General features: G+C 34.7%; 2 protein-coding genes and 1 long non-coding RNA gene across 4 annotated transcripts; 1 reads left to right on the top strand and 2 right to left on the bottom strand.

Annotated features, from left to right (window-relative positions):
- The first annotated feature begins 1,251 nt into the window (after positions 1-1,251).
- Positions 1,252-20,166, top strand: LOC116290335 (uridine-cytidine kinase-like 1). 2 transcript variants are annotated; one of them, XM_031697341.2, is made up of 22 exons: positions 1,252-1,423; positions 1,767-1,867; positions 2,907-2,960; positions 3,230-3,336; positions 3,681-3,741; positions 9,560-9,624; positions 10,075-10,119; positions 10,277-10,348; positions 10,767-10,822; positions 11,452-11,527; positions 11,786-11,843; positions 12,052-12,113; positions 12,205-12,221; positions 12,762-12,860; positions 13,405-13,498; positions 17,520-17,582; positions 17,961-18,083; positions 18,372-18,453; positions 18,758-18,783; positions 18,867-18,924; positions 19,279-19,377; positions 19,891-20,166. In XM_031697341.2, the coding sequence occupies exons 1-22, from the start codon at positions 1,317-1,319 to the stop codon at positions 19,929-19,931; spliced, it is 1,566 nt and encodes a 521-aa protein (XP_031553201.1). In that variant the 5' UTR covers positions 1,252-1,316; the 3' UTR covers positions 19,932-20,166. The 2 variants fall into 2 exon arrangements, with proteins under 2 accessions (XP_031553201.1, XP_031553202.1); XM_031697342.2 differs by lacking the exon at positions 1,252-1,423 and adding an exon at positions 1,490-1,683.
- On the bottom strand, positions 8,561-10,728 carry LOC116290343 (uncharacterized). The gene is made up of 3 exons (XR_004196451.2): positions 10,660-10,728; positions 9,196-9,279; positions 8,561-9,092 (listed from the first exon to the last, which is right to left on the bottom strand). It is a non-coding gene; the product is annotated as an uncharacterized LOC116290343 (long non-coding RNA).
- A 469-nt stretch (positions 20,167-20,635) lies between the features above and the next one.
- Positions 20,636-22,730, bottom strand: LOC116290336 (uncharacterized). The gene has a single exon (XM_031697344.2). The coding sequence runs from the start codon at positions 22,463-22,465 to the stop codon at positions 21,272-21,274; it is 1,194 nt and encodes a 397-aa protein (XP_031553204.1). The 5' UTR covers positions 22,466-22,730; the 3' UTR covers positions 20,636-21,271.
- Positions 22,731-23,852: the final 1,122 nt, after the last annotated feature.

The raw sequence follows: 23,852 nt of genomic DNA on the forward strand, positions 1-23,852 counted from the left end.
TGTAGCAAAACTATAACCATTTCGAAAATACCCCTGACAAGGAACGCTATATTCAAATCCAGTACGAATATTTTTCATGGATCGTCAACTACCAAGGTCTAAAATAGCAATAATTTCAAGATCTTTTTGAGGTTACCACAGCAACAGTTGAGCTCGTTACGAACGTGCTTCTTATTGGAGCAGTGTCTTTACAATGGCTTTTCAATGCATATAGTGGTTTTACCGAGAAACAAAAGTTCGTCAACCAGCCGTGCCAAAATTGGTTTTCTGTCAAACCAACTGATCACCCGACAGTATTTTACTTGACCATAGCTCTCAATTCTGAAGGTTTAGGACTCAAAATCCAAGCTTTTGAGATAAATGTTAAGATCTAGTTTCAATGTTAAATCATCTGAACCAACATAATTTTTTCTTTCTTTCAAGTCAGCTTTGACAGTTAGTTCATACATTATTCAACCTTTCACCTCCTACGCTCTTCTCTCAAAATTCCTAACGCGTCGCGCTTGCAGCCAACCCATCTATCCACCGCATACTATCGATAACCATCAAAATTTCTTTTCTACTTAAAACCCAAAAGACTTACAATGAAAGAGCGCCATATGTTCTAAGTCACCTTGTAAAAAAAGGGACTTTTTAGAAAAGTTTCTTTTCAGTGTAACACCTACATCAACAGCTTAGATCAAAAAGATGCTATCTAGTCAACTTTGTCTATTTTTCTTAACACTTCTTAGACTTGGCAAGCTTCTTTTTGTATATAAGAAGCATATGGCGTACAATTACTGCTTGAACCATGTTTTCTGGAGTCTTTTTTACGGCTTTGCCGTTACCCTGGTGTAGTAGAAGCTGAACAATTATGCTTTCATGAATCTAATTAGAAACTCATTTGGGCCGGATATTGCTTTAAGATAGCCCTCTTGTTCACTTGGCGATCAATTTTAAGCTCAAATAAGAAACATTTCCATACTCGGTCTCTAAGAACTATGGCAACGAAGCCTGATCAATCAAACTGTTTGAAATTAATGGTCGATCTTAAAGTTTTTACTAGCAATATCAAATGAAAAATCGCTATCGTAAAATATATTTTTCCTACGAGGGTGTTAAAAATGGATTACACCAGAAACAGCACAAATTTATTTATTTTTAAATGTTACTAAATAGCTTTTATAACTTCACGTTATCACATAGTGACTAGGCTTTGTAAATATCAATCTTTTGAATTGTAATATTGTATATAATTTGAAAGATTTCTTCCAGTTTTTTTCCTAAACTCCCGATCTAGATAAACTGGGGCTTCCAGATATGACAAAAAGTTCCGGATGTCTAAAGAATCCGCTAAAGGAAACGTAATATTCAGTTTTCATGACCATTCTTCAAAAATCACGACAACGACTTTGACATACAATGGAAGTCTTGAAGATGACAGGTACATTGACAGTGCAGTGGAGTACGTTATGCATGACAACTTGTTTATAAAATACAAATGCATTAATTCCGTGACATACACTTGCGTGACAGTGTCCCGAATTACGGAACGCATCAGCGGTAGAAAACTACTGAAGCATGCGTAGCCGTCCACGTTGTGCAAAACAACATGGCGGGCAGTTCGAATGTAAAAGAACTCCAAATAGACATTCAAACTCGGTCTATATCTCCAAATGGCGATAGTTCTGGAAGCACAGAGAGGTACTAGTACTTCTACTAATATTCTCGCTTCTATGCTAACAAATTTTTCGAGCGTCTTACTCGATTTTGCGTGTGTTTTTCAGCATTGAAGAGCGGCCACACTTAACCCCTTCATCTCCCATGAAACCAAAGTCCAGCAATGTAATGGTCTTTCGAAGAAGCAATAAAACTGTCTACACTGCTGGTGGGTTTAAAATATTTTTATCAAGCAGTTTTTTTTAGTGCAATTCACTGGGTTCTTAAGCAAGCACAAATATGATGTCTTGCTTCATGGACCAAGGAGTTACAATATCACGCGATATCACTAACTTCATTATTTAATTAAATAGCTTACTTGCAGCTTTAATATCGAGTATTAAATTTACTAAAATTGTTCCTTTCCCCCCGAATTTTGCACCAAAATAGGAACCTCTTATAATCTATCAATTTAGTGTTGGGTTGCAAGCATTCCCAAGAGAGTCAAAAGACAATAACATGGGGCCATTTTGGTGCCGTATAACAATGGCTAAAGAGAAATATTTTGTTAAATGGCACCAACTTTCCCACCAGAGGCCGTGACGACGTAACGTGCAATCGAAGATTTATTTTTTAAAACATATATGAATGAATGAATAGTGTGCAGAATAATAACTGTTAATCATTATGCTAATTAATCGTCTAGAAGTCAGGCTCCTGTGAGTTCGAATCAGGGAATATGGCTCGCATAATCACATTATTAAAGCATCAAAATAAGCACTTACAACTTACTAGTGCATGGATCACTTGATATCCACATAGATGTTTTGCAAGTCAATTTTGTAAGAGGAAAAGGAAAAAAATGCATTTTTTCCTCATTCCTAATTAAATATAATATTATGCTCTGACTGGATTATAGGTTACCTTTGACTTTGTATGATGTCGTGATTAACGCTCAATTTGCACTTCGTAGATATTTATTTTAAAACTACAATAACTACAACATCCATAAATATAGTTTGAATAAAAAATGAAATAAAATGATATGCCACTGCTTACTATATAGTACAAACTTGCTTGAAGCATCCAGCTTGCATGGGTCGGCAAACATACACTACTTTTTAAAAAAACTAGTTCATATTACCAATTTTTCCTTTCCTTTATTTAAAAAAATTGAAATTTTTACTGGCTATTACATAGTAGCATGTAAATTTTGACAGTGAAAACATTATTATTATTATTCATTATTATTTAATATATAATTTTAGGTCGTCCTCCATGGTATAACTCCCAAGGGCAGCTAAAGGAAGCATTTGTCATTGGTGAGCTATTTATTAAAAATAAATGGAACCCTGGAAAAATGGTAAACCAGTCACTAGAATTTGTAATGGAGAAAAGACATCAAAGAATCTTAAATGAAATAAAAGCTATACCCTTTAATAAAATATAGAAATAGAATTCCTTCCCTTTTGAATCTCCAAGCTGAATTTCTTAAGATTATGCCATTGGGATTTCAGTGTTTTTCATTTATTTAAGTGGTTGAAATAAGTATTGTCAAAATGGAAGCATGGCGTGGAACTTTCATTTCTAGGACTTTGTGGAGGGAGTGCCTCGGGAAAGACAACAGTGGCAACAAACATTATAGAAGAGCTTGGAGTACCATGGGTGAACATGTTATCGCTAGATTCCTTTTACAAGGTACTTAGCTCATTTATAATATGCTCTTAATTCTTAAGAGAACCAGTATCCTAATTTATTTTTATTCTTCTACTTGCACTTATTTATGCACAGGACTTAAAATAACCGTTGATCAATCACTGAGTCACAATTACAGGCCAAATTAGTTTTACAATTGCTTAGTCATACCTCATTTCTGGCTAATCATTACTGTTAAAAATGACTAGCAAAGGAAAGATTTGACTGTTCAATGTCCAGCCATTAATTTAAGCCCTGTTTGTATGTTGAAATTACTGAAAAAGAAGAAAACTTCTCTTAAAAAAATATAGATATAATATATATATATATTATAAATCTGTTTTCAGGTCTTAACCAAAGAACAACATGAACAAGCAAACAATAATGAATATAATTTTGACCATCCCGGTAAGAACAAAAGAATTGTTGATAATACAACAGCTAATTCAAAAAAGGTTAGTGAAGGTCTTGTTGCATGTTGCGCACCAAGCCTGAAAAGCACTTCGGTGATGTGAATCCAACCAGTGAAAGGTCACAACAATATTACTTTTTCCCAAACTTTGTCTACATGTTTTTCCGGTATATTGTCTTCTGTGCTGTCATTATTTACATATGAATATAATAGATTTCAAGCTTAGTAAATGCAACATTCAACATGCAGCTTATAACAGGGTACATGCAACAAGACCCTCATTATTTAAGTATGAATATAATAGATTTCAAGCTTAGTAAATGCAACATTCAACATGCAGCTTATAACAGGGTACATGCAACAAGACCCCAACCAACCTTGTCTGGAATAGCTGTATATTATTGGGTGCTACTGCAGGGGAACACATTAGATGAATTGGGTGTATTATCATGCACCTTGGGGTGCTAATAGTATATCCATAGGGTTAAAGTATGGTTATATTGAATATCCTGGGCAAACAAACTTATTTTGTCACTTTTCTTTTGGGATCTTTAACCAGATGTTCCTATGTCTAATTGGATACTTAAACACTAGAAGTTCCGACAATCCATTTTTCTAAACTATAAATTTTAGGATATTTTAGCAAATTAAAATATAATTCACATAATAACTAAAGATGAACTAGCTCAGTAGGGGTATTCTTACTAGTTCTCTTGTTTGAAAGTTATATTGGATCAGTTTTCCAACAGAAGCCATTTAAAACTGTTTTTATAAGCCTGTCATTTCATTAGACAATGTGGAATTGTTTTCTAGTATCTCATTTCTGTAAGCTCTGTATTATGAGCAGGTAACAAAACAACTAGGAAAGATAAGAAATTCTAATAATGTGAATCTTACTTCTAATTTGCCCAGGCTTTTCTCAAATCTATTACTTTTTATTGGTAATATTATGTGTAGTTATATAGTTATATTTCAGACAAACAATAAGCATACCATTAACTTAGAAATAATGCCATTAACTATTCAACTATGGTTAATGTGTTGCTCAATAATAATATGAGTCAAAAGTTGTGTTCTATGCTATAATAAAAACCACTTCTACTAGATACCAATCTTATTAGTAAGATTACTATTAACACTCTTTCTAACTTGTAACCCTGCTATCTGTAAATCTAATGAATATAGGAGCCAAACCTCTTGATATTATATGATTGATCATTTAGGACTTTATCCAAGTAGTTAGTAGTCTATTGACAATAGTCTTTGTTTGTCTATTGTTAATTTCGACTCTAATCTATACATGTAATACTGATATCACATGCCGTATATCTTGATTTATCAATGTTAACTGTACTGGTTAAAATAATTTTGAAGACATATTTTGTAGGATGCTGAAAAAGGGTGAAAAAGTAGATTGTTTGCGAGAGTCTGGTCTTTAAGAGTTGTGATATTGAAATCCTTGGTGCTTAAATCCTTTGTTAATGGCTGAAGACAAAGGAAAAGTTTTAATTAGTCATTAGATTTTATCTAATCAGGGTATGATGAAAAGGTAAATTATACACCGTGAAAAGATGAAAAAACTTACTGACGTTTCGGACGCTAGTCCTTCGTCGGAGTTTTTTACTCCGACGAAGGACTAGCGTCCGAAACGTCAGTAAGTTTTTTCATCTTTTCACGGTGTATAATTTACCTTTTCATCATTACTGTTTCATTAGAAACACCGATGCAGCTCACACTAGTTTGTAGCTAGTTATATCTTTCTAATCAGGGTATGTTGATTTCTGAGTATTGAGGTTAATCCAGGTTTCTGGTGGGCCGAGTCCAAGTAACAAGAAACTTTACATTTTTCACATAGACAGCAATTCTGCAATCAAGGACACTAGTATTCATAAACACAGTTCAAGCATAGTTCAGCATTTCAATAGAATGTGAAACAAAAGGCACAAAATGCATTGATCAATGTCGTGCATGATTTCTTATGACATTTGTTGATATTGTTTATTGTGTTGCGTTATGATAATTTTAATCTCATAAGTGCTTAATAAAAATATAGATTCACGGTCCTAACACCAATAAGGTATAACTAGGCTTGGTTACCAACAGCACATACCAAAGAATGGGGATATTGTTCATGAATATAATGCTTTTAACGCCTTAAGATAGATGTGTAGCAAAGTCTCTTAAATGACTCTTAATTGGAAGATTCACAAAACCATTTCTATGTTGTTTTTTTAAATTTTTATTACAAGAGATTTAAATGCTATCGTATTATTATTTTTATTAGTAGTAGTATTAGTATTATAATATCATATTTTTGAAAATCTCAGTGACATCCATTATCTAAATTGCCAAGACCTCATATATGGATATTTCAAGATGTTGATATCACACATTGGCATAATAATTTATCACAGGATTTAATACTAGATGTCAAAATATCTAAGACATTTTAGAAAATGCTACCTTGATATTGATTGAAGTGGAATCTATTTTGCTAACTGTGGCTAGATGTCTTTTCATTGGCCAATGACTTATGAACGATGATAAATCACCTTTACAACTCTACCCCATGAGAGAATAATTATTGTAGATTTTACTAAAAACAAGTTATAGGATCATTATACTTTATGGGAAGCATGGGTAGTATAGTGGTACATTATTTTATAAGTGCTTGTTTGACCTGGACGCAAACAAGGAGAATAACACATTAAACCAACTACACAAATCAAACCTGTGACCTAAGCCATAAGCTTCACAGCAGTGAAAGCCAGGTCTTTGTTAAGTTTTAAATTAATAGGAAAAGATCATGAACTAGACTGAGAGTACCAGCAAGGTTTTGAAATATTAGGAAAATATCATGGTAGTTTAATCTGGAGAATTTTGTTCAGTTATCAGAGGATTTCTGATCTCTGACCCTTATTAACGACAATGTGAAAGGTGTTCCACCTGTTCCATACAAAGTTGTGTCTGGAAGCAGAATTCAAGGAAAAACTGCGCAACATCCTCTTTAACCATTGTAGGTTTCATTTTCCAATCGCATGTTTTAACTGCACTGTAACGGAAATTTAACTTCCTTTTATTGTTTCATGCATGTTCCTGTTTTCAAACATTTCCTATATTCAATCAAAAATTTTTCAGCTTTTGTGACAGCTTGGTTTAATTAATAATAAATAAAAAAATCATTTTTAAGCTTTAATAGTTGAAATTATTTTTGGCAAAAAATAAAATCTCCCAAATTTCCACTCTTTCTTATATGCATTAATGTAGTCTTCCACATTCTGCGAACTCAGACATTTCAACGGCTTGTTATAAAATTGGTTTTTTACTGCCGCCAGTAAAGAACATAAAAGGTTCTGATTCTTTTTTATTGATGGCAGCGAAAAACCAAATTTCAACATGTAGCTTGTAACTACTGAGTTCGCAGAATATCGAAAACAACAGTAAAACATACATGTATTTTTGACAATCACTACCATTGTCTAGTTGTCATTATTTGCCTCATAAACAAAAATTGTGACATTTTCTCAAGAAAAATAAAGCTTTGAAATATGGCAGTAGAGCAGTGAAAATTAAAGTCCAAGTCTCCTGATTTAAATTTTTAAAGTTGTTTTTGATTTGAAAATTATGAGCAAGAGTATAAATTGGCTGTATTTGTTTTGGCTGTTTTAAAGACCCAACTGCTACCTGAATTAAATTTTTTAAAGAAGCCATTGTTTCCTAGAACCCATCAGAGAGTCTAGAAATTCTCAAAAATTCTCATGCTTTTGTTTGCTTTTCACGTAATAATAATTATTTTCCAAAAATCATCACTAAATCTGCAAATATTGAATAACAAAACATTCTAATTTCTACTGATATTAACTAATAATCATTATATTTTAAAAAGGTTTTGCATTAATTCTTGAAAATCCAAACTAAGAATAGACATTAACAATAGCACTCACCCCCCCCCCCCAAATAGTAAAACAGTATTGCTAAAATGTTCAATATTGAATCCCAAAATATCCTAAAATTCTTGATGTCAACAAATAACAATTGATACTTTTTAAAAATAATCTTGATTTTTTAATACGTTTTGGAGAAATTTACCAAATTTAAACATTTTGACAGATGCTGTTTGTTTAAAATTGTCATATTGATTTGTAAAAATCAAAGAAGTGTTTTGCATGTTGATAAAAATCAATGTTGTGTTTTTCAGAAATCATTTGGCTGCTTTGTCAACAAGTTTGCTTTCATATTTAAAGAATAATCCATTTTAAATAAAAACTCTTCGGAAACTATTCCTTTTATGTTCCCAATTTGAAATAATTACAAAAATAAAATGAATAATTTTCAGTTTTTGGAAGCTTATTGCTATGTTCGATGACAAGTTGGTTAGTCAATTTTAAAATCTTTGATAATTCTTTTTCTCTAAAGCCTTCATTTCAAAAGCAAGGAAATTTATCAGCTGATTGAAGCATCCTTTACTCCAGTTTTTATTATATTTTATTGGCTTAAGATTTTCTATAAAATTTAATTATAATCCCCACTTGTCATTTTATGACATCATGGTACAGATTAAAGGTTGTTTATTTTTTTATTTGTAATTAGCTTTGGAAGAAAATTAAAAATTTTGGTGCTTAATCCTTCATTTCTGATGAAACAACATTTTCTAATATTAATAAGAAACTGACCGTATTTTCATGCTTTATGGCTCTTAAAATGCATGTAGATTTAGTAGTCTCTTAAGATTGCAATTCATAAGACTAGATGTCATTAAATTTTAATTTTTTTTTTATTTTGCAAATATCTTTTTTTTAGTTGTCACTAGTTTATTATATTGTCATTGTTTTACTATAAAACATTAGAATCTTCTCTTAGGGGCTGAATGGTCCAAGTAAGAATTTATGAGACTGCGACACTTAGGCCAAAATTCATTTAGGCACGGAATCCGAGACAATGATTCCAAGGGGGAAATCTTGACTTTGAGAAGGCAATAAAACAAGCAAGAAAATTTTGTCTTTTTACCACTATTTTCCATAAACAGAGCAAGTTTTAACATATGACAGAAAATTATGTTTTTCCTTTCCTTCCTGTTCTAAATTCTATCTTTCCAATTTTCTATTTTTATTGTTTAATTTTATCTTCAAACTCTTAAGGTGGTCACGATGATTTATTTTGCCCTTCCCTCCATTCATCTTCTCTGTTCAAGATTCTTGATAATACTTGAATTTTATCTTGAAAGTTGTTCTAGTTCCTGTCATAATTGCTGTAGGATAGCAGGAAGTTAGTCTATCTCCCAAAATTCCCATGATTGTTTTTTTCTTTTCAAACTACAGCCTCTAGGTGTCTGATAATGACAAGCACCCTAAAGGCAGAAAAAAAGGCAGAAAAATATTTTCATTAGATCTCCTCAGAATAAAATCTCCTCATCATATATTCTTTAAATATTGCTGTTTATTTTATTTTACCAATAACTATTGCTTAGCAACCATCTTGCCACCTCTGATATTTTCTTGTCAGGTTGATAAGGTCTCTTGTGTACCTGTGGTCTTCTGTTCAAAAAATATTTTTAGATTTTATTACTTCTAAGCTTAAGGTTAACTTCATGTCGGAAGTTTACCCTTGTCGCTGATTTGGGAATTATTTAATTCAGAAATTTTTGAAATAAAATAATTGTCATAGGATGATTATAATATTGGTAGAGATTTGTTTTACATGTAAAAAGCTTATGGTGCAAAAATGCTATGGTTAAATTTGAATACATATATAAAGGTTTTCTACAATATTATACCATAGCAGAAAAATATATCAATATTAGTTTTTGCTTTTTAGATGCTTTTGACGCTACTCTTGCTTGTAAAGTTTTAAGAAGATTAAAGAAAGGAAAAAGTGTGCAGGTACTACATACAAATAAAAGATCATTTCTTTGATGATTATTGGTGGTTTTAGAGCTAAAATACCAAGAGATTCTGTGCCATGAATAAGGATACTTCTCTTACATTTTGCAATAGAGGCTTTGCACCACCACGTGACGGCAGCCATGTAAGATGGGAGGAACAACACAATCTTCTTACAAAAGAAAGAATTCACTTGATGGTGCAAAGCCTCAATATAAAATCAATTTGAGTGTTGGAAAAATAAAAAAACTAATTTTTTAAAAAGCGTCAAATTTTTTTGGGAAAAGGGGGTGGTATTTGTCAGATTTTTGAAAAGTCAATAAAAAATCTATAAAGCTGAAGATAGCTGAAGACAGAGTAATTAACTCTGCATGAAAAATAGGTTTATTTTACTGAGTTTCATAGGAGGATTTAATTTTTTAATGTGTGTGTTTTTTTAATGCTTTGCAGATTCCAGTTTATGACTTTAAAAATCACAGCCGATCTACAGAAAGGGTGAGATTCAATTCTGTACTTTGTGTTGAGTTGTTGAGTTTGGGTAGATTCAAAATTACTCATCTGGAATTCAAAGAAGCTTTTGATGTTGATGCCCCTACCCCAACCTCATATGCCCACATGTAGTGAATCTGTTTGGTTTCTGTCTCTCTTGCAGAAAGATTTATATGGAGCCAATGTGATTATCTTTGAGGGGATCATGACATTTGCCTACAAGGAGCTTAGAGATGTTAGTAATAAAAAATATAATTATCAATTTATTTATTTCTAATACATTGCTAGTACAAACCCAGCCATGTCCTGATGGAAGAGTAGGATTTCCAAGCAGAGGGGGTTGATTTTAAGCCTCACCCATCTCCAACTACACCCTAATGGAATGGCAGGGAGGAGGGGGGTGGGAATGAATTGGTGGTATACTGGGTCTCAAGCCTTATGGAAGCAGGATGCTGATCTTGAGACCAATTTTTTGTGTGTATTGGCAGCATTTATGTTAAAACCTTTGCGTGAATCTCTTAGTGTGTGCTGTTTTGACTTACTCACCCTGATTAATAAACTAGCTGCAATACCATCCTTTCAACCTTTATGCTTAATTATGAAAGGAAAAAAAGTTTATTTTTAGAGTAAAAAAAAACTGTCATTTTTTTTAGTTAATGGACTTGAAGGTGTTTGTTGACACAGATCCTGACATAAGACTAGCCAGAAGGTAAGCAGGAATCTAGAGTAGCATAATGGTTGTGCACTTGGCTCTCATCTCTAAGGTCTCAAGTTCTCAGACTCTGAATCACTTGTGAGTAGAGTATTTTAGGTCTCTCTCTTGATTTAAGGGTTTTTCTCGGCAGGGCAGAAAAACGAAAACCCCGCTACTTTCACAAGTTTTTATTTAATACTCCAAATTTTTAAGCATTTCATTTGTTTCACTGCTGCTCGAAACTTGTGACAAAATTTTGTCGAATTCAAAGAGTAAATCTACTTAGTATTCATAAAAATGTCAGTTTTACTGCTGATCAAAATATCACCTCTCCCAAAGTACACGGCTTTATATCTTGAATATGCATTCAATAGATTTTGGTCGCATTTTTTATTTCGCTATTTGGCTCCAAAGAAGGTGTTTACAAAATATTGAGCTTAAATACGTAAAAAGCTATCCTTATGGTGAAAGACCAAAAACGTTTTTTCTGCCCTGTCGTTTTTCTCTGTGTTCTCCAGTTTTCCTCCCTCCATGAAACCTAACACAAAATTACAAGTACTTGAAAAAAAAGTATAAAAAAAGGGATTTCTATTTCACTTCGAGAAACATGAAAACAATAACTAAGGTTTTTCACTTAATTTCAGGTTAAAAAGGGATATAACAGAGAGGGGAAGAGAATTATCTGGAGTGTTACATCAATATAACGCATTTGTGAAGCCTGTAAGTAGGAATGATGATGGAACTTCTTACCTTTTGTAGACTTATTTACCCAGGTTAAGCCTCATTTTAGGATCAAAATATTTAATAGAATGTACCAATTCAATGTTTAATAGAAATACTTTGACATTTGATGAACCTTTACTGCAATAAGTTATTTGGAACAGTATTTGAAACTGGAGTACTGCAAGATAGTGATATTCGTTATTATAGCACGATTTACTAACTATCATTCTTCTTTTTCTGCTTATTCTGTTTTAGTCATTTGATAAATACATAGCACCAACAGTCAACTATGCAGATATTGTCGTCCCTCGAGGTATTTAAAGCCTATTATGTGGCCTAGTTATTCTATCTACTTACGAAACAACTGACTGACTGACTGACTGACTGACTGACTGACTGACTGACAGACGGACGGACGGACTGACTGACTGACTGACTGACTGACTGACTGTTTGGTTTCCCCTTGAAAGGATTCTAGTTGTGTTCTTTGGACTTCTAAACACTGCATTTATTACCTCTAGGTGGAGAAAATGATGTAGCAATCGACCTGATAGTAAGGCATGTCAAAACGCAGCTTGAACAGGTAGAAACAACCAGACTCACTTTTTTTTGCATCCACTTCTCCAATTTCTCAGTATTTTGAAATCTAACTTTCAGTGTTCATTTTATTGCAGAGGGGTTTCAACTTCAGGTGAGAGCAACCGACTGTTTTTTTCTGTGAAGACAGCATTTTAATGCGTAAAAGCACTTCTTTGTACCTTTGAGGGTTTTGATTGTCTGTAGATTTTCAACTAGATGAAATTAAATAGATCATTACTGAATACTGTGGGACCATTTTAGGTTATGTTTTCCCTTAAGATCGAAATTTTTGTTTGATTGTCATCTATACTGATGTATTTTCTCAAGCAATACTGCGAAACAAAAGAAATAATACTCAAGGGAATGACACATGGATTAAATTGAGAAATCAGCAATAAGGAATATAGTAGGATATGAATGAGATATGGACGAAGAGACAAGCTTAAGGGAGGGGTGGGGCTACATATCTCAGGAAAGAGAACTCTCTTCCTTACTCTCATCTACAAGTGCCCTTCTCATGGATTGAAAATCCCATTCCCAACATAGGCGTCTGATGGTCCCTTCCATTCTAACTTTCTTCCAGTTTTCATGAATTTTGTGAATGCCATTGACATTAATTATTTCAAGATCACTGTTTGATTTCTATACTTAGATCCAGTTTAATATCAGCTCATCATGGCCAACCATTACCGAAAAGCTTAAGCCTTGTCGAAAATACACCCCAAGTACGAGGCCTACACACAATAATAAGGTAAGAAACTCGTTATACAGCGCTATACAGTCGCCAGACTTGCTGCTCGCGCGGAGAGTCTTAATGACCAATCACGTGACTAATGTGCATAGGCTGGCTGCTCAATTCTAGTACTTCGGCCTGGGGGGAGGGAAGAGGGGGGAGCTTATTCTGCACTGGTGAAACAACACGACTTTGATCAGCCCAGATGTTGCATGTTCCAGGGTTCGATCTGTGAGTTAGCCGTACCCTGACTTAGCTTAGCCAGGAGGTTGTTCAGAGTAAAGATAAAATTTGAGATCATAATCAGTATCTCTCAAGGTATTTTGCGTAACGTTTTAGAAGGAAAACCTGTGTTACAACCAACAACGGGCGTTACCAGTGTCCAGGATAGGTTTCTATGGATGTGGTTTTTGAAATGAAAAAACATGGCAACCTAACTATCTCCTTCGGAAACATGGAGGGACAATCCAACACTATCGCGCGTTTCGTATTTCCCACGTTAGCTCAGGCTCAGCCAATCAGATTGCAAGATACTGATCCCAGCTTTGATCTTTAATTGCAGAGACGAGATGACAAGTCGAGATGATTTTATATTTTATTCCAAAAGACTTATGAGGATCCTCATTGAACATGCCTTGTCGCTTCTTCCATTTAAGGTAAGTCACGTGATAAGGCTTGACTTGTACTGTCACTTGTCAGTGTCCAAGCAAAATAATTTTCTTTGGTTTGAGTTTGTCCTCATCAATATTGTATGCGTTGGTTTTGTTTGATTTGTCGCATATCTTGGGCACCAGATTTTTTTTTTGACAGACGGTTTACATTGGTTTTGTCCATTGTTCCTATTTTTCCTCTTTTCTTTTTTCTAGTTCTTTTTCAGTATTATTAAAAGCAAATCTTATACATCTTTACTTTAACGCTCGTTCCATTTTTGCTAACACATATTTATAGTATTCAGTTTGATTCAAACGCTGGGAAGACGGATAGTATTCCCTGTCCTCGACTATCTTTTTACCATCTATATTGTCTCTGCTATCCACTTTACGTTCCGCTTTTGTACTTTACTAGATAAGGGCAAGTTTGATATTTGCAAGACAAAAAACAGCTTCCAAATTCATAATAAAAACATTTAAAAATACTATCAAACAGAATTTCAAATTATAATATGGCCAAATAATAGCGATATTGAAGATAGTGCAAAAACCAGGTCTCAAGTAAAATACTATAGCGTTGTTTGATTCCAGTATTTTAATATCAAGTCTGGTACCCGGGACGTAGTTTATTCAGCGTGAACCTACGACCAGCACATTTTGTCTGAATCCCAATTATACGGGTATCGATATTGAAAGTCGCTTTATAAGATAAAGCAACAGAGACTTACAAAAAGCCATGTAGCGGCGGTGCTTCAAGGGGCTTCCTGACGGGTACTGCTATTGTTGCTATTCAACTGATCTATCATCCCACTGGGGCATCTAAAACGATTCTTTTTAACCTCCTTTTTGTTGACACTGTTTTAAGCGCTCGAATTTGTAATCTTGACATAATATCTTTATATTTTTACTCAGTATCATAACATTTAAAAGACTTTTTCTGTGTTGAGAATTTTCGAGAATCATTTCTCTACGTCTCAAATTTTGTTGAATTCAATAAAAAAATTCATTGGCTGACAAGGGAGTTTTAGTAATAACTGCTTATATCTAGATTACCTCAGTTAGAAATCTTTTTATTTTCTAGAATAGTTAGTGTTATTGCTTAAGGCTTATTATAACTATGATGAATAAATTTCCTCGAAACACGAAAAAGTGACAAGAAAAATCACCTAAGATTTTATTGTTTCAATTTTCTCACCAACAGAAAAAAATATTTTTTTTTGTTTTGACAAGTAACCTAAGTGTCACAAAAGACGTTCGTTTTCAACAGCTGTAAAATCTCTGTTTTTTTTCTTCTAATTTTTCCTTTCAATCCTTCATGAATTAATTTCTCTTAAATGTTCTCTTAGTATTTTTTATTATTTTAGTTAAAGAAACTATCGTTTTCTATCGACTGTTTGTTCATATTAGCTACAAATAATATATTCATGCAATAATGATTTTTGACGACTTTTTGTCTTCTATTCGACTCATTAAAAGTTGAAGACCAGTTTCAAAAACTAAATGAATTTTCCACCTTAATGACAGTGGCAGGTTGTAAACTAAACCAAACAGCAAAAAGACTTGTTAGTTTTTTTTTTGGCTTGCATAAATAAAATTCATGTTTATATATCTGTATCTATGTTTTTGTTTTATCAGGAGAAATTTGCACTCTCCTAGCAGCTCATACAATACCACAAGAAATGTCATTTGTAAGTTTGGTATTCATCTTAAACGCGCTTGGAAAATCACAGTTTGACGTTTTGTACACAAAAGACCTCAATTTTTTTATGAATTCACACTACATCCTAGTGTTTTAACAAAGGAAACTTTTGCTTTTATGATTTTCTTCTTCCTTCTCGTACCGTAGTTTCAGCTGGTTCGTTCTGTTGACTCAGTTGTGCAACATTTTAGGCAGTCGTTTTCAAAATTTTCCTTTATTGAGCGAACAATATATCAAGCTTGGTTATTTTCAAGCCAATATTGACTTAAGTCTTTACAAAAGAACCTCTGAACTCTACTGAATCGAGAATAAACACTGTGAAACAAGTTATACAGTGAAAATTATATTTTTATAACGAGAATTTTATGGATTCTATTCAAACATGTAGCATTGTCAAGGACCGTTTTGTCTCGTTAGATTAGGGAGTATTGTTTTGGAACTCCTAGTGGATCAAATAAAATCTAAAATCAGTTTTCAATCAGTTTAACTTTCTCGAAAGTAAAAACTTTCTTTAATCTCTATCTTAAATCGCTTTTGAATAGAATTTACAGACTAATATTCGATAATTTTCGTTTCAAATTCAAAATTTTGAAATTTTGGTTTTTGACATTTGTTCACAAAATCCACAAGTGATTACCTGCCCCTAGGCTACTATTTTTCTTTGTTATCATATAATTATTATTATTTGTAATTTTGATGCTAAAATAAAACGCGTCTATAATTTACGCGACTAAAAGCCTCGACCGAGTCTGTTTCTATGACAGAGTCTTGCCTTCGCAAGTATGAAACTTATTTTCAAAGAAAAATTGAATATTTTTCTTTTCTTTAATGTCATATTTAAGCAAAATTTTTCTCAAAGCGAATTAAGACAGAAAGTACGCCATCTTCTAAATTCAAAATCAAAACCCGTTGAAAAAAAACTAGTTACCGCTCTAGTCTTTATTGTTGAAAAAAACTTGATAAGTTGGGATATTTTTTAAAAAAATGATTTGATATTTTAGTAATACTGATATTGCTGTCAGAGTCTTTGGACAACTAATGTGGTTCGTCTCTTTCTCACGACTAAATAAGCATTTGACGTCTTTGCGAGTCAACATGATATAGCCATGGTTTCTTAGTCGCCTTAGCAGAAAGTTAAGGGTTTGGGGTTAGAGGTATGGTTCCATAAGATGCTCGAGAATCGTCCGAGACGACGCCAACGCCACTAAAGACCATCGATTTAATGATTATTGCATGAAAGAACGGGTTATCCGCTCATGTTGTGATGTGAAGCTATTTGGTGTCTAGGGCGTGTTAAATGTGTGGCCACGTTTGTCTTAATGTGTGTTGGTGCTAACACGTGGGTACGGTGTGGCGGTCAGCTGTCACGCCTTCCAGGCACAACAAGAAATAACGGTTTTCATATCTGCCTAGAGAAATTGCGTTACCACATTCAAGCTTAACATTTAAGTTATGGAATTAAAGGGGCAAGTGTTTGCGTCAAATCCGTTAATCAAAATCAAATTCACCTCGTTGCGTGTGCACACGTTGGCTAAGTATAAAGTATGAATTGTCGTAACCATTAGCGCATGGATTGCATGCTCTGTATTGTGCAAATTACTGGTGACATAAGTGTTGCCGGCATCCAATGCCATTCTTGAGTCAAACCAATTTAATAGCGGGTAACTTTACACTAGCCTTTTAGACCAAATGTTCATTTAATTTTGCGGCTCAGTTAACGGCCATCCTAAGAAAAGTACTTTTCATGTTGTAACGATTTTAAATATAAACTTTCACGCACATTTTAATCATTAGAAATTAGTTTCGTCTTTAACCCTTGCTTTCACTAGCGACGCACCGACGCAAGCCGACGCACTGAACTCCAAGCAAAAGCATGTTCCCAATAAGCCTTTTCATAGTTTAAGAATCGATTCCACTGCGCATGCGATTTTATCCCGAATTTCTCACCTTCTTTTGTCTAAACCTTCTTTTGTTCTTAATTAAACAAAAGAAGGTGAGAAATTCGGGATGAAATCGCATGTGCAGTGGAATCGATTCTTAAACTATGAAAAGGCTTATATGAAAAGAAGCGACAACTCCAGTTTCGCATTATCTTTTGCTCATCATCAGTTGTGCGTTAAAATATTCAGCCCACTCAACCAAAACCAGTGGAATTTCAATCAACTAGTATTGTTCCGTAAATTCCTTAAATTCCTTACATTGCAATAGGCCTCAATAATAAGAAAAAAAGAACACATTTATACGCCATTGAGGCCGGCTAACGCTGAGCAAAGGGGATATCAAAATTGGGTGGTTAAGTTATTCACGTTCTCGGTGTTGTTGTTTCAGCCACTAACTGTAACCACACCGGCCGGGAATTCTTACGATGGTAAAAAATTCGCTGGCAAAAGGGTAAGTAATCCCATAAAAATTTCCCTCCATCTTATTTTTTTTTACGTCGCAAGACCAGGCTACATTGATCTTTTCAACATTAGGGACTGTTCATTAATTATGCCTCAGGGTGGGCTGGAGGAAAAATCGAAAAAAAACTTTTTTTAACCCCCCTCATTGTGACCTTTTAGACATACCTTAATTATTTGTTTCAACCCCCACCCCCTTTGAGTCAGCAAATACTATTAAAGCCCCCCCTTCTTTGTGTGTTTTTTTTTCTTCAAAGCCCCCTTACTTTTCCTCAAGGGTTCCCATGACCTTTGTACCAGGGTCACGCTTTCATAATGTATAAAGGGTTCCCATGACGTTTATACTTATTGTTGCTATGTTATATTTTAGTTGTGCGGCGTCTCGATACTGCGTGCTGGAGAAACACTAGAACCTGCTTTGGAGTCTGTCTGTAAGGAAATTCGTATTGGGAAAATACTGATCCAAACCAACGATGAAACCGACGAACCAGAGGTATTTTTCCTCTGTCTTTGGGGTGCTTGGACCCAATCTTGTAGTCTAGAGCTGTCTAGGGCTTGATCCACTTTTATGGCGAAGACGAGCTGGGTAGTTGAAAGATACTGGTAGTCTTCTTTGTGTTTCGAGCATGCGCGCTTTTTTCCTTTTACTTGTTTTCTTTCTAATTAGTGTTCCAATGTGAGTCCAGTTCTGAACTACCATATCAGTGTCGCAACTCATCTGTAAAGAATCAGACTCGCGTGCGGTTATGATATTTATGAATTTTTTCCGCTTAACTTCCAGCTTCATTACCTTAGACTACCGCAAGATATCAGTGAAGATCACGTGATCCTGATGGATGCTACCATAGCAACAGGTGCTGCAGGTAAGTGTCAGCTTGAAAGAGGAAGCCTACCCCATGTTGTGACCATAAGTAGTACTTGACTGAATCAGTTTGACTGACTGACTCACTCACTCACTCAATCACTGACTGGCTGACTGACTCACTGACTGACTTGACTGTGCATGACTGACTGACTGACTGACTGACTGACTGACTGACTGACTGACTGACTGACTGACTGACTGACTGACTGACTGGCTGACTGACTGACTGACTGACTGAACTAAACTAAACTAATTCATTAATGGAATCATGTAATTCATTAATTGGTTATTATTTTTTCCAGCTCTTATGGCCATACGAGTTCTCTTGGTACGTATCCACAATATTATTTTCTTAGCGTCAGAATTTCAAATGGATACTAATGGAATCATGTCTGTCATGGGATATTATAGGATCACGAAGTCAAGGAAGAAAACATCCTTTTTGTTACACTCATCGCTGCTGAATCAGGTCAGTAGACCATTATCATCATCATCATTATCATCATCATTATCATCATCGTCGTAATAATTATCATCATCATTATAATTTATTATCATTATCATCATCATTATCAAATCACCATCATTATCATTATCATCGTCGTAATCAATCATCGTGGTAATCATCATCATCGTCATTATAATCATTATCGTCGTCGTCATCATTATCATCATCGTCGTCATCATCATGATCAAGATCATCATCACATCATCAATAGCATCATCATCAACAACATCATCATTAGCGACGCAAACGCAATGACGACATAATCAGGCGCAGACGTCTCACGCTGAATAATGTGGGGTTTTTTTGGTTTCTTAGGAGTCCACACGATTGCATACGCCTACCCGAAGGTTAAAATAGTAACGACAGCAGTTGATCCAACGATAAACTCACTCTACCACATCATTCCTGGAATTGGTAGGTTCGATCTCGTTTGCTTGGCTTCATGACCATGTAGTTTTAACATTTCATTCTCGCGGGAAATGATTCCTAACGTCCTCTTCTGGTAATCTTAAGCAATATGCAACTTGATTGATCTCGACTCGTTTCTATCATAAACTACTCTTCTTGCGCTCAGTGTTGCCACCACTTAGTTGAGTTACATACGTTTTCAATAACGTGCGCGCGCGGGACATTCGTTGCACAAAAAAACAGGTTTAAGTTTTAGAGAACTTTTATAAAAGTGTTTCAACTCCCACGATCGAATGGTACGATTCTGCCATATATGACGCTTACAATACTCGTATTCTTAAGTCTTTATGTATTAATCTAGTGGTATATGATGAATTTGTTCTTGATGAATGATGGTTCGTGTTTCTCGCTTGAGGCTTATGATTTTCGGATTTTTGATGGAAATACATCTCTTACTTTCCTTTTATATTTCTGATTCCGTCAGTTTGATTTACTTTTTTTTCTCTCTTTATATTTCAGGAAACTTTGGTGATCGGTATTTTGGAACAGAATACAATTAACCTCATACACTAAACTAAAAGAAAATATTATATTATTGTTACCCGACATGCATCTTGCGTTCATGTCATGTGATACATGACGTCATGACTGATACCACGTGAACATTCTTGGTTCAAATTTATCAGTGTTTGGTTTACTGTCAAGAAGTTGCCATGAAGTGATGCACATTGAGAGGTGACTTGTAAAAGCGTAAAATTATCACAGCGATATAAACCCTAAACATACATTTACTGATGACATGCAGTCGTTATCTCTGCTGGATTACCCTAGGTCTCGCCTAAACCAACTCGAAGCAAACTAGAACCTCTGGAGTCCAAGGTACTGATAAGAGGAACCAAAAACACTCTGCTAAAACACAGCTCTACCTACTACCAAAACCTCCACCCCCCCCCCCCCCCCTTGTTACTCAGTGGTTGCGTGTGTGGTTTGGTTGATATGTTTCCTGTGTCTTCAGATCATTTCAGGGAAGACAAATCTCTATCAAACAACATTGATCAGTGGGAGCGTAATATTGTCTTCTGTGCATGTATGGAAAAGTCGGTTGCTTAGTAACTAAGAAAAAAATCGAACATAATACAAGACCTTAAAGAAAAACTTATTTTTTACGGTATGAAATTTATTTTACATTAAGTTTTTACAGTTAGCTAATAACATTACAGTATCTTTCGTAAAGACTCGAATATTTATAAAAAATAACATTATTTTCTTTAAAACAAATTGTCAAATTTATATAAATAACATAATAATCAAGGTCTGAATCTCATAAAGTTTACTTTGGAAATGATATTAAAAGAACATTAAACTTTAGCGTTGTTTTGAGCTGTTTACTGAGGTGGATTAGTTAATGTGGCTGGATGCGCATTCTCGTATAGTACACAACCCTTCTCGTTTCTATTCGATTTTTCGCTAGAAACGAGAAGGGTCTGGGTACAAGAATGCTCGATGCGTTGCTAGTTTAATCTGGGATTCTTTCTCCGCCACTGTCCACCGCACCTAGAATGCATGTGATGGCCTAATGGGCACATGGAACTCAGTTTTTAAAAAAATTTCAACAACTGAATATGTTCACGTTTCATTTATGCATCAATAGCTAAACATCCTAATTTAAAACCATACACAGACCATACACATGTTTACATAACATTGATTTATGACCATTGCACTTGTATTAAATAAATACTACATATTTGCTTTGACTTATATTTGCGGTCCGAAATGTTAACTCAAATTTCCTTCACAGAAAGAAATTTATCGCGGCTCGGATTCCATTTTTGTGTGCTTTCTACCTCGTTCCCTAGGCATCATGGGAATGATCGGGTTCGGCTACATGCGATCACTACTACTTAGGTAAATTAATTGTATCTCCACTCGTATCTTCACGGACAATTTTCATGTTATCAAACTGGCGAACAGTCTTGGTTATGTCCTTGATAATCTTACATCCTCTTCTAGAAGACCTCGAAGACGAACGCCCCGTCAGTGAGTTATCCGAATCAATTCTGGGCAATCCTGTCAGGCTTTCAGGCGCAAGGACTTTCTTCTTGTGTGCATGCGCAGAATTCTTGTACAATCCATGTAGTTTAATGCTCAACTCATTAACTTGGTTGAACGAGACCCCAACTCTACTAGAAGGCTTTCTATTATCTGGAGAATATGTGTTGTCTAGTTCGGGCTTTTTGTACTGAATTGTTTTATACCCTGGGCGATAGGAGCCAGTCGTTTGTTGATTGTATATTATGTACAATTTTTCCAGGTTTTTTTTCACGGGCGTGAAGAAGGCCGGTGCGAGTATTCTATCAGGAGCTGTTGCAGGTCGTTGTTTTAGTGAAGTTTTTGGTAAAACAACCCGTCGTGTTTCGAATTTCTTAGCGCTTCCTGTCTTTTGAAGCTTTAGTTTTCTTTGTACCGTTTTCTGCCTTCCATACTTTCTTAAATAAGCTGAAGGTAATTTTAAACCTTTTCTTTTTGTTGGATTAAGTTCGTCTCTCCACTCTGAAGCACTTTTTTGGAATTCTAGATCTCTGGCTTCAAGCGATGCCTTCCCTTGGCGAACCAGGACATCTGCAATTTCACGCTTTTTTGACTTCAAAGCATAAATAAGTGGCGTTTCTCCCTTTTTGTTCAGAACATCTATTTGAATACCATAATGCAACATCATAGCAACCAGTTGCTTAACAACGTGCACATCTCCAGCATTAATAGCATGAAAAAGAGCTGTATTTCCTTCCTCATCACTGGCATTCAAATCAAAATCAACCGTCTTGATAAACAAGCGAAAAAGTCGTTTTCTGTTGAGCAAGCAAGCGCTCGACAGCGCCGTACGTCCCTCGTTATCTTTCAAGTCAAGATTAGCGCCTCTTTCAAGAAGAACGTTTGCCAGTCCAGCTGCTTTGGCCTCGTCGTCAACAAAACAAATCTCCATCACTGGGGTTCTCCCGTTGGGACCTCGTCCATTAACGTTGCAACCTGAATCTAAAAGAAGTCTTGCTTGTCGCCATCGTCTCTGAAGAATCGCCTGCATTAGAGCAGACATCTTGAAGATAGATCTCTATACTGCTTCTGTAAGGCCAGACAAATCGTTTTAATTTGCGATAGCCAACTCAGGAAGCCAGTTAAATGCGATAAAAGATATTTACGTTGAACGAATTGAATCGCATCAATAGGCAGCTTGCTGTGTGGGATTAACACCAAACAGGTGCTATGTTACAATCTCATTCTCAAAATTTAATATCCTTGGCAGATGCGCGAATTAAAGACTGTAGAAATTCTTAAAAGGCATTGATTCGTGGACTGCTCTAGCACTCTTTCTGATTCTCTTTGTTTCTGAAATCGTGATTCTACAAAAAATCTGCTGGATATAAGAATGAAAGAGATAAAGAAGTCAACTTGTATGTTAATGCATGTCACGAAAAGTGTTGTCTTTCCCAGTGACACCTATCATACGAGTGAAAATAAAAAAATGTCTAGATAGAATATTCAAACATTTAATATTCCATGATGCGAGAGCTTAAAATTAAATGCCTAGCACTTTAGTATTTAAAACCTTAGTTTATAGTTCTAATTTTTTTGCTTGCTAAGAAGCATTTAATTTGGTCCGATTTGCTGTGCGTTTGTGGGAAAAGCCTGGCCGTGATAATGAAAAAATAACATAATTTACAGAAATGTAATAAATAAAAAAGGTGATTAGAATCTAATGTTAATATTGGCAAACGAAATGATCCGCACTAAGTACATATACATTTTGTAGTAAATGGCATACTGATCGTCATAGTCATAACCTTTTCTTAGTCTACCTATCAATACTGACTTTCAGCAAAAATAATGCTCTCGGCATTCTGAAAGCCCTTTAAAATTAAGATGACTGAAAAAATTGTAGTTAAAATCCTTATATTATACCCAATAATTTTTCCACAGGAAGGATTAATTCCTTATTTCATTTTCTCCATACTTTTCATTTTCTCTTATTTAAATTTTTTTGAAGCTTATCTCATTGTTGTTAAATCCTTACATCCTTTCGTTCTTTCTTTTCCTTTCTTTTATTATTATTTTTTCGCTCTTTCCGTTTGTTCTTTCTTTCATTCTTACAAACTTCTTTCTTAATTACTTCGTTTTCATTCCTCAATTCCGTTGTTTCTTTTTTCTTTCCCGTTTCTAGTCTTCCTTCCTTCCTTCTACTTCATTTATTCTTCATGCTTATTTCGTTTTTTCCTAACTTCCTTTTCAGTTTCTTTTAAATGCGCTTTCCGTGTTTTTCTAGTATTCCTTCCCACTTCCTTCTTCACCGAATACGTCTGTCTTGGTAGTTAGTTCGGTCGTCAAGCAAACGAAATTTTTCATATCTAATTTCCGCTTACTTTCCGATAGAAGTGACCACAATTTTTGCTGATTCTAAAAGTCTAGATAACGTCACCAATGACCTT

The sequence above is a fragment of the Actinia tenebrosa genome, unplaced genomic scaffold (genome assembly GCF_029948245.1).
Source record: "Actinia tenebrosa isolate PJP-AT-01 unplaced genomic scaffold, QUT_ActTen_1.0 PGA_scaffold1__47_contigs__length_23844297, whole genome shotgun sequence".
In the NCBI taxonomy this organism is placed as follows: domain Eukaryota; kingdom Metazoa; phylum Cnidaria; class Anthozoa; order Actiniaria; family Actiniidae; genus Actinia; species Actinia tenebrosa.

Bases quoted from the DNA above. Each gene is read 5' to 3' on its own strand.
- LOC116290335 (XM_031697341.2), top strand. From the start codon at position 1,317: ATGTCTAAAGAATCCGCTAAAGGAAACGTAATATTCAGTTTTCATGAC. The intron at 3,337-3,680 runs GTACTTAGCTCA...ATCTGTTTTCAG, and splicing joins CGCTAGATTCCTTTTACAAG to GTCTTAACCAAAGAACAACA. The intron at 18,084-18,371 runs GTATTTTTCCTC...CTTAACTTCCAG, and splicing joins ATGAAACCGACGAACCAGAG to CTTCATTACCTTAGACTACC.
- LOC116290336 (XM_031697344.2), bottom strand. From the start codon at position 22,465: ATGTCTGCTCTAATGCAGGCGATTCTTCAGAGACGATGGCGACAAGCA.